We start from the raw sequence: 11075 nt of genomic DNA on the forward strand, positions 1-11075 counted from the left end.
GCGCCGTACACCATTCTAATTGACTGACACATGTAGCCTGTAGGGTACTATTTTGTTGCCATTTTAGTTTAGTTTATAGTGAGTATTGTGTCAAACACCCAAATAAGATGACCGTTTAGGTACTTCTAGAAATGATATAGTAATAACATTAGCAAAAGCTTTGAGGATGGAAAACAGCAATCACCGTGTCATTTTATTACATCAATTAACAAGTTGACAATCTATTTTTTTTAATCAGTTTGAACAACTCAGAAAATCTGTCTTTTTCCTTGGAATTATGTACAAATGACAAACATCAAACAGCCCCCCCCCCAAAAAAAAATGGAATCTTAATATGACATGATTGCATTTTTTGTGATCTAAAACAAACTTGTACTGGTAAAATAATACTTTCTCTTTGCCTGTACAAAACAATGTAATTCTGACAGCCAGAAACACCCCAATTTAAAAGGTAATCATTTCAGTTAACATGGTCATTATTTACTGAGATAATAAGAAAAGGAGCTGTGATCCATGTGAGCTCCAATGTCAGCTAAACCAAGAGTATATATTCTGCTCCAGAGTTGTCACTGGCACAGTTGAGCCAGACCACATGATGGAAGAGGATAGTGTGTGTTTGTGTCCTAGTCAGTGTGTGTGGGAAAGAGGGTGGGAGTGAACGAAGGGGGGGGTAGGGGTATAGACATCCACTTCTCCTGACAAACATAAATTACTTTCATATTTCATTGAGTCTCTAAGAATGTGATTAATTAGAATGTAAACATTTGCATGTATTTTAGGAATATCTGTGAGACAAAAATAATAATTTGTGCTTAATTTTGTCCAATTTGTCACAGGTATGCATCTATTGATCCAATTCCAGGGAATGTAAAGCAAAACAGGGCATTATTAAGGGTCACCATATAGTCAGCTGGTCCAGTCAGTCCAAGGAGAGATCATCCTCTGAGTTCTGAATCTTGTGAAATGTTTCGTTATTTCTCCCATTGAGATGAAGACCGTGACCCATTACTGGTTTGGCATAGAAGGGCATAGTAAAGACAATGTGTTGTTGACAGTCAGGGAAAGTTGAAATCTTGGTTATTCCATGATGCTCTTGTTGACATCATAAGATAACCGTCTCTTCCCACAGGCCTGTGCATGCTGACTGGACGAGGGGAGGCCAAGAGAGGGACTGTAGTTGGCTGCTCGGTGCCCAGTCATATTTTCCTGCAGAGGTGAACAAATGATGACTCTTCTAAAATTTACATGAACTGTAGTCGTGATCTCATTTGCTTGTTATCCGAGTGCCAGTGGAGATAACAGTCAAATGACCATGTCATACTATGACAAATGACCCATAATACATTCAGTAGCATTTGTCATGGTGATAGTATAGCTTTTTAAGTTAAGGCTGTAACATAAGATTAGGCTGTATCATTTCTGCCCCATAACAGGAAACAGAGTAGGCCTATTATCACATTTAACCATGCATTACACCGACTACAGATGTAAATACTCACCGTGTTACACTGGCCCAAATGTAGAGACTGTAGAAGCCGTTCACGGGAAACAGCATTTGCCCTCTTATATTTAAAGCCAAACATCTTGTTGAGGTCATGGAACCCATCAAGTAAGCTACAAGGACAAACAAAGATACGCAAAGTAAATGAATGGAAGAAGTGAGCGCCACAGTTATGAATAACACCACAGCCTATTAAATCATTGTGAATCTATCATTCAACCAATACCAATTCAGAGCATGAAATATGGTCTGATATGCAGTTTATCTCTAGTTGTGGGTTCAAACAGCAGGGTCGTTGTTGGGTGGTGGTGACATTTCATGCTATCTCTGGTGTTATTGTGAAGGTCATCATTTCTTCCACTAGATGGCAATATATATAACAACCATCTCAGAATGCTCCTTATCATTCCAATTTCATGAATTGTAGAACTGTAAAGATTCCAGATTATGCTTCTAACGGACTTAACATCCGAGCTGAGAAGAAACATGAGTCGGAGTTTCTGCTAATACAGGATCAAACTTCCAAATCATTCCCTGAGCTGGATTTTAATAAAATATCATTGTGGTCTCTTGACCCACTTACCCATGATCCTCTGCAGAGCTTTCATGATCCAAGATGCCTCTGAGGAGCTGGCTGAGCATGGGAACAGCATCACAATCATACAGGGGAGTAGACAGTGACGGGAAGGACTCCACAAACACATTGTTCTGAAAGATGGAAATAATGAAAGATGAATATTTTTTTTTTTTTATGTATCATTTACAGTCAGTCCCATGGACCATGTATTCCTGGAGATATAGGAAACAGGAATATGCAAGAAGTTGACTCCTGGACTTTTATAGTCACTTCTGAGGAAAGATTTAAAGGCCTACCACATTTTGCTTGGCAGAGAATCTGCCCCTTGTCTTCTCCACAGCATTTGTGGGCCACCACTGTCCTCTTGTGTCTTGCCCCTCTCCCTCTGAATCCTTTGGGAAGGCTGTCCAGGCGTCCTCTGATTGTTGGAATGAGCCGTCTGTCCAACCTGAGGTCCAATGGGTAGACTCGTTGGTGATGGAATGGTTTTCAAGTGCTGCATGGGAACATTAAGAGGGCATCAGAAATGTAACGTTAGACACTAGCTAGTTTCTATTGATTCTATATGATCTGTATTCCATGCACTGAGTCGACCTTAAAGTGCAGGGACTTGGTTTATGCTCCAAATAGACAGCTAGTTCGCATACCGTCCTCATTCAAATGACCTGAATGGGCAACAAATAAAGTACTTTGTTTGGTAGCTGACCCGTTTTTCTTTTCTATAACCTGTTTTTGAAACTTTGTGGAGTGTCATTAATTAAACACCTGATTTATACACCTTGGTTAAAAGCCCATGCAAGTGCCACTGCTTTAACTGACATATGACAACAACGATTATAATTATTTTATTGCTATTAGACACTAATGATTAGGAGTTTTGTCTTTGAGATTACATGGGGATGGAACGTTTGGATGGATGGGCGGTCACCCTGCGTGGTCCAAATCGCGGAGGAGCTGCCTGCCTGGGTCTCTGTCTCTTTAAACATGGAGCCCCATGTCCTGAGGCTAAGACGGCTTACATCTCAAAGCCGACAGCACTAGCACTACATTCCCGGCAGCGCTTTAAATAATTAATACCTTCACATGAGTTTGGGAGAGGGCCCTCAAGAATCCAGGTCAGTCCTGACTAACTGATTAGTAACGGGAGAAACGCGTCTACATGCCCTGGCTGCCGCATGGTACAAACCACAACAAAGAGAGTTACCACTACTGTTCACATTACTGCTGCCTCTGTTACATTTGCATAATCTAACTGGAGCATGTGATAGTCATTAGAAGTTTCTGTTGCGTGTGTGTTGTGTCTGGATGTCTTTAACATGGCTCAAAGCACATTTCTGAGGTGCGGTAAGCTAGGGACTTACCAACACTCTCACTTTTCCCAGAAGGCACTAGGGGTGATGCAGTGAAGCGGTCGTCCCAGGGCGGCTGCTCCTCTGCCTGCATGAAAAGCCCAAAGTCATCCTCCGCCTCCGGCCCCCCATCCAGGAACCCCTCGTCGGCGGCCACCTTGCTCTCGTCCCAACCCCTCTTCCACTCCTGCTCCCCTGGGCTCCGTAGCAGAGGCACCAGAGCCCCACCTCCAGCGTCTGTCTGCCCCCCATTTGGAGCAGGGAGGCCTGTTGCCATGGCTCCTGAGGAGGCCGGATTAGGCGGCGAGTGTGTGACAGAGGTAGCAGGGCCAGCAGCAGCAGAGGCTCGTAAAATGGAATTAAACTGCCCAGTCCCTGCCTCGCTCCACCCTCCTCCTCCTCCTACGTCCTCAGTCAGGGTAGCTGGTAAATCTGAAAAACACCTCTCTTCCGTCCTACATGTCTCCTCGGACTCATGCTCCTCCGTTGCCCAGTGAGGCCCTCGCTCAGTTCTCTGGGATGTGATGTCTCCCCCTACCAGCCTGGCCTCATCGTCTGTGCTCCTGACCTCAGGCAGTATCTCTCCATGCTCCACACAGAGTTCCCTAATTTCTGATGCTGTTGACTGGATCCCCCCCTCTCCCTCACAGAGGCCATGCACATATTTCTGTAATACTTCTTTATCCACTGCCACAGGATATTTTTCTTCTGGCAGACATTTCACACAAAGCTTATTGTATTGACTATCTGATTTCCTTTCCTGATTTATCTGACCATAGCCAGTCTCATCAGTAGCAGTTGAAATGCTGCCCCCTGCTGGGCTGGGTAGTTGAATGGAGCAGGCTTTGAGGCAGCCTCTCTCAGAGCAGCAGTGTCTCTCTGAGGTTTGAACATCGATCCACCTGTTGGGCAGCTCCCCCTCAGCTATCCCCCCTAGACTCTCAGAATCACACTCTGCGGACTTGATATGATCCACAAACCCAATCACAGCACCCACCATGCCATCAAAGTCTTCCACATGTCTCATGATACCACTGGCTACATCCTTGCCTCCAGTATGCATGTCTGTATCACATAGTTTGTCCTGGAAGTGCTCCTTGTTCAGGGAGGTTTCAGGATGCAGCTCCTCCTGTGCGTGTGGGCTGTCTGGCTTTCCCCGGTCCCCAACGTCACTGCTGCAGTTTTCTGGGTCAGCATTGTCTGGAGGCAGGGAGGAGTCACAGGGCTTTGACCGGGTGAGACCAGTCCCATCCTTCACTTTGTCTTTAATCCCCTCCACACCGCGGCTCGACTGATCCTGCTCACATACAGAAGCAGCTTCCCTCTGACCCCCGCTGCTCCCCTGTCCTCCTCGCCGCCCGTGATACTGGGTGCAGGTCTTGGTCTGAGCGTGACTGCATTTGGGGCTTCTAGTACTCCCTCGGTCTTGTTTTCCACTCGGAGTGTCCTGACCAGTTGTGGGAAACTCCCCTTTGTCCCTGCTTTCCTGGCTCCCTTCCAGGGTGCGCTCGCCAGAATCCTCCGTGCTCTGGAGTGTTCTCCCCTGGATGGGAACCACAGGCTTGCAGGACGTCCTCCACCTCCGGGCTGACCTCGATTTGACTTGGTACAATTCTGAGGCCCCTCCCATATCCCGCACCCCCATTTTCCCAACCATGGAGGAGTCCCTGACCCCTCCCACTTTATCCCTCAGCCAGCTGCCCACCAGCGTGGAGGGGTACTGAGGGGCCAGACCTTGAGTGCAGGGCCTTGGGCTGCCCGTGGAGTAGAGGCACCTTCCACCCTCCGTCTTGAGGAACAGACGTGTCTGAGTTTGACCACCTCCCTCAGAGGCCTTCAATGTTGCCACAGTCACCAGTGCCCCCAGGCCTGTCTGTCTAGGGTTGGAGGCATAGTTGGAGTCCAGCGGTAGTCCCAGACCATAACCCAGCCTGCCCCACTGTCCCACTGGGTAGACATCTGCAGGCCTGGGGCACGTTCCTTGAGACCTGGGGGAAGGTGCTGCCCTCCTGCGGTTCTTGGAGCACGCAGCCCAGGCCCGAAGGCCCTTGACTAAGGGCATGTCCCCAAGCTCCAAGCGTCCTGTGAAGGGAAGATAGCTTCTTTGGCACTTCTGCAGCACCTCCCTGGGGGAGCCAGACATCTCCAGGCATGGGTAGTTGTTGTTATTGTTCTGCTGGATCATTGTTGCAGCCTTCAGATGATTAAGATGGTATCAAAAATATTAGCTAATGTGCAATCTTCAAACTTCTATGTACCAAGGAGGCTTCAACGACTTAAGAATAGACACTCAAAGTAATGATGCGCCGTGTATTTCGGGAGTAATATTCAGTGACAGTGCCGTCAACATTGTTCTCCATCCGGATACACAGCTTCAGAGTATTTCTGTCAGGCATGTAACACCAGTTCAGACTAAATAAAACAACCTAGGAGGAGAAACAAACATTTGATCAGAGATGTATCATTGAAGACATTTATGCAATACATCATTTCATTTTTTTTGTAAAGGACGTTACTGTACAAACACTCTCAAAATCAAATGAAGCTACAAATCAATATCTGCAAGAGCCCACAAGAGAGATTGAATGGCTGGCACTGTGTGAACCATGTAGCGATCCTCACACAATATTTACTACCTATTTTGATTGGTGTTTTGGGGCTCAATCAAATGTGTTCAAGTTAAAATATAGATATTTTAGAGAGCCTCATTTTTAAACCATAAACAGCTTACATTTGTTAACATAAACTGTATAGTTATAGTGGACATTATCATGATATATTATGAAGTAGAGGTTCTTGACCAAACACTGTTATTCATATAGGCCGTGGTTGATAGGGCACAGTAGGCTATATAGGTGATGCATGTATGATTAGCCCATAACCAGAGTTTTAATCGGCTACGCTGCGCAAACGGGCATTCAACATGTATCAATTGCTTTAAAGCCTACCAGTATGAATATTTAATAAGGACGGTGGCTATAGACAATACAAATCATCAGGGTATCCAAAACAGTCGCAATATGTTTTTATTTTAAAAGGACGCTGTTAATATAGCCACCACAACTTAACATCATCCTTGCTTGCTTCTCTTACCTTATCATACTCAGATTCTCAGAGCTAGAGGTTGCCAGACGTGTAATTGCCGTTGCGTGTTGTTTGCTAAACCTTAACCTTCATTTGATCGGTCTTGTAGGATCATTTTATGCGTCTCCCACGAACACGACTCCCTGAACATCGGCCGACGAGGGTTTACATAATCTACTATAATTCATTTAGAGGTAGGAAAGGTCCACTCTGCCTGCATCGAAGTTAAAAGAATGTTTTTAAAATGAAATCAACATTTTCTGTGAGTCGCTTTGATCAGCTTATTCAAGCCAGCCAGCAGCTGCGTCCTTACCGCAGTAGACTACAGTACGTGCGTCCAGCAACCAGAATGTCGGCGGCAAGATACTTGCATCCCACTCACACACGTAGCCTAAGCATCATCGCTGTAGCCCATTCTTGAGGTGGGCTGCGTTCACGTGCTAGTCGGAAATAATGTAGTATCATGTATACCTATAACCAGTTAGCAAACCGGAAACTCGGAAAAGTTCGACTATCAAACTGATGGTAGTTATACACGTGCTGCGTTTCAACCAGTTAGGAGGTTGGAAATGTCCGAGTTTCCTTGTACCGACGAGCACTTGAACGCGGCATAAAATCGAGTAGACAATAGCGACAGGTGACGATGGTTACAATTACACCTATTGCGTAGACTAGACTAGAATATGATTGTACATAAGCACACGGTACTGCATTATGATGTATGCCTATGCACTAATGACTAATGTGCCATGTTGGCTCCAGAGTGGTGCAGTGGTCTAAGGCACTGCATCTCAGTGCAAGAGGTGTCACTACAGTCCCTGGTTCAAATCCAGGCTGAATCACATCTGTCTGTGATTGGGAGTCACATAAGGTAGCGCAAAATTGGCCTAGTTTGGCCAGGGTAAGCCGTTGTTGTAAATAAGAATTTGTTCTTAACTGACTTGCCTAGTTAAATAAAGATAAAATGAAAAATTGATTTCAAAATGCTGTTTTGGGATAAGTAGGCCACTGAGTGTACAATACATTATGAACACCAGCTCATTCCATGACATAGACAACCAGGTAAATCCAGGTCAAAGCTATGATCCCTTATTGATGTCACTTGTTAAATCCGATCTAATCAGTGTAGCTGAAGGGGAGGAGACAGGTTAATGAAGGATTTTCAAGCCTTGAGACAATTGAGACGTGGATTGTGTATGTGTGCCATTCAGAGGGTGAATGGGCAAGACAAAATATTTAATTGCCTTTGAACCGGTATGGGAGTAGGTGCCAGGATCACCGGTTTGTGTCAAAAACCACAACGCTGCTGAGTTTTTCATGCTCAACAGTTTCCCTTGTGTATCAAGAATTGTCCACCACCCAAAGGACATCCAGCCAACTTGCCACAACTGTGGGAAGCATTGGAGTCAACATGCGCCAGAATCCCTGTGGAACACTTTCGACACCTTAGAGTCCATTCCCTAACGAATTGAGGTTGATCTGAGGGCAAAAGTGGGGGTGCAACTCGATATTAGGAAGGTGTTCTTAATGTTTGATACGCTCAGTGTAAGCAGATGAACACGACTCCCTGAGCATCGGTCGAGCATGTTGCCAGCAAAATATTGCATTTTAAATAAGATATCACTCAAGCTGTGAGGCTATACTGTAAATCACAACATTTGTATGAACCTTAACTGATCAAATTAATGAATGTGGTCAAAATGATCAATTGCATATTAGGGTTATACAGTACATGTACCTAGAAGTGAAGTGGTATGGTAAGGTCAACTTGACAACCTGAACCTTCACTAGGTTGGATAACAGTCTATGGGATTTTCTCATTTGGGCAAAAGACTTTCCTCTTTCCTCTCTCCCACGTCCTCTCTGCTACTTGACCCAGAAAGCGATAAGTGGTTGAGGGATCGAGGAGTGTGTCAATCATAGAGATGGAAAGAGGCCTCGTCATTGTAACCTTCCCATTATGGAGTTTGTGACATCTCCATTTTGAAGTAATCAATTTTCATCTTCACTATTGGCTGATCCCTCCTGATGACCCGGTCGGACATAACTCCAACAGGGTCACTAGGAGGGATCAGCCAATAAAGTTGGAAATCCCACCCAGTTGACTACATTAAAATGGTGGAAGCCCTCAATTGCATATGCCTATGCTAATTCAGTAACATTGGGAAGTATTCAGACCCCTTGACTTTTTCCACATTTTGTTAGGTTACAGTGTTCAATTGTTTTTTCCCCTCATCAATCTACACACAATACCCCATAATGACAAAGCAAAAACAGGTTTTTATAAATGTTTACAAATGTATAAAATAAAATAAACTACAATATCACGTTTACATAAGTATTCAGACCCTTTACTCAGTACTTTGTTGAAGCATCTTTGGCAGCGATTACAGCCTTGAGTCTTCTTGGGTATGACGCTACAAGCTTGACACACCTGTATTTGGGGAGTTTCTCCCATTCTTCTTTGCAGATCCTCTCAAGCTCTGTCAGGTTGGATGTGGAGCATTGCTGCACAGCTATTTTCAGGTCTCTCCAGAAATTTATGATAGGGTTTCCGGGCTCTGGCTGGGCCACTCAAGTACATTCAGAGACTTGTTCCTGAAGCCACTCCTGCGTTGTCTTGGCTGTGTGCTTAAGGTTGTTGGAAGTTGAACCTTCGCCCCAGTCTGAGGTCCTGAGCACTCTGGAGCTGGTTTTTATCAAGGATATCTCTGTACATTGCTCCATTTATCTATGCCTCAATCATGACTAGTCTCCCAGTCCCTGCTGCTGAAAAACAACATCCCCACAGTATGATGCTGCCACCACAATGCTTCACCATAGGGAGGGTGCCAGGTTACCTCCAGATGTGACGCTTGGCATTCAGGCCAAAGAGTTCAATCTTGGTTTCATTAGACCAGAGAATCTTGTTTCTCATGGTCTGAGAGTCTTTAGGTGCCTTTTGGCAAAACTCCAAGTGGGCTGTCATGTGCCTTTTTACTAAGGAGTGGCTTCTGTCTGGCCACTCTACCATAAAGGCCTAATTGGTGGAGTGCTGCTGAGATGGTTGTCCTTTTGGAAGGTTCTTCCATCTCCACAGAGGGACTCTAGAGCTCTGTCAGAGTGACCATTGGGTTCTTGGTCACCTCCCTGACCAAGGCCCTTCTCCCCCGATTGCTCAGTTTGGCAGGGCGGCCAGCTTTAGGAAGAGTCTTGGTGGTTCTAAACTTCTTCCATTTAAGAATGATAGAGGCCACTCTGTTCTTGGGACCTTCAATGCTGCAGAAATGTTTGGTACCCTTTCCCAGATCCGTGCCTGGTCACAATCCTGTCTCTGAACTCTACGGACAATTCCTTCAACCTCATGGCTTGGTTTTTGCTCTGACATGCACTGTCAACTGTGGGACCTTATATAGACAGGTGTGTGCCTTTCCAAATCATGTCCGATCAATTTAATTTACCACAGGTGGACTCCAATCAAGTTGTAGAAATGTCTCAATGATGATCAATGGAAACAGTATGCAGCTGAGCTCAATTTCGAGACTCATAGCAAAGGGTCTGAAAACTGAAGTAAATAAGGTATTTCTGGTTTTTGTTTTTAATACATTTGCACACATTTCTAAAAACCTATTTTAGCTTTGTCATTATGGGGTATTGTGTGTAGATAACTGAAGAAATTGTTTTATTTAATACATTTTAGAATAAGGCTGTAATGTAACAAAATGTGAAAAAAGTCAAGACGTTTGAATACTTTCCCGAAGGCACTATACTGCCTTTTGGCCACCAGAGGCCTCTATAATTCTCTATGGTGTCAATTCGTTAGTAGACAAGTAGAATTGTCCTCCCCTCATCAATAGCCACCTTTCATCAGGATACTCAGGTGTATCCTACCATGGAAGCGTTTTGAAGTCTGCCACACCCCATTTGAATCAGCTTTTGTTTTGTTGAGAGGAGAAAAACATACGGTACACAAGTTTAAAAACAATATGCTACTTATTGTTTTATCTATAAAATGTATTGAACAACTAACTTCATTTGTTTTGATCACTTTGCACATTTATTTGGGGATCCAGACCTGTAAATGTAATTTGCCTAATGACACTTTAGTGGAGACAACCTGGACTCAGGTGTAGACGTAACATAGTAAATGTAAATCCGGGACACTCCAATGAGTATGATATGTTACATTTTGTATGGTATGTATTCATTGTGGATGTCCATCATCCATTCCGTATAATATGTTACGAATTACAATTTGTATAATACGTTACGAATTGCAGTTTGTAAAATATATTACCAATTGCAGTTCGTACAATATGTTATGAATTTGAAAAACATCTGATACACTTCATGGCCAAAGTATGTGGACACTTGCTCATTGAACATCTCATTCCAAAATCGTGGGGATTAATATGGAGTTGGTCCGCCGTTGATGCAATAACAGCCTCCACTCTTCTGGGAAGGCTTTCCACTAGATGTTGGAACATTGCTGCGGAGACTTGCTTCCATTCAGTCACGAGCATTACTGAGGTCTGGCACTGATGTTGGGTGATTAGGCCTGGCTCGTAGTCGTCGTTCCAATTTA

General features: G+C 44.4%; 1 protein-coding gene across 2 annotated transcripts; it reads right to left on the reverse strand.

Moving 5' to 3' along the window:
• Positions 1 to 159: 159 nt before the first annotated feature.
• LOC106580740 (uncharacterized) lies at positions 160 to 7447 on the reverse strand. Of its 2 annotated transcripts, XM_014162101.2 has the most exons (7): positions 6825 to 7447; positions 6521 to 6725; positions 3440 to 5853; positions 2375 to 2574; positions 2085 to 2209; positions 1500 to 1614; positions 160 to 1206 (listed from the first exon to the last, which is right to left on the reverse strand). In XM_014162101.2, the coding sequence occupies exons 3-7, from the start codon at positions 5610 to 5612 to the stop codon at positions 1078 to 1080; spliced, it is 2742 nt and encodes a 913-aa protein (XP_014017576.2). In that variant the 5' UTR covers positions 5613 to 5853; positions 6521 to 6725; positions 6825 to 7447; the 3' UTR covers positions 160 to 1077. The 2 variants fall into 2 exon arrangements, with proteins under 2 accessions (XP_014017576.2, XP_014017575.2); XM_014162100.2 differs by having other exon boundaries at positions 6521 to 7447.
• Between the last annotated feature and the right edge of the window lie 3628 nt (positions 7448 to 11075).

This window comes from Salmo salar, chromosome ssa20, assembly GCF_905237065.1.
Source record: "Salmo salar chromosome ssa20, Ssal_v3.1, whole genome shotgun sequence".
NCBI lineage: Eukaryota > Metazoa > Chordata > Actinopteri > Salmoniformes > Salmonidae > Salmo > Salmo salar.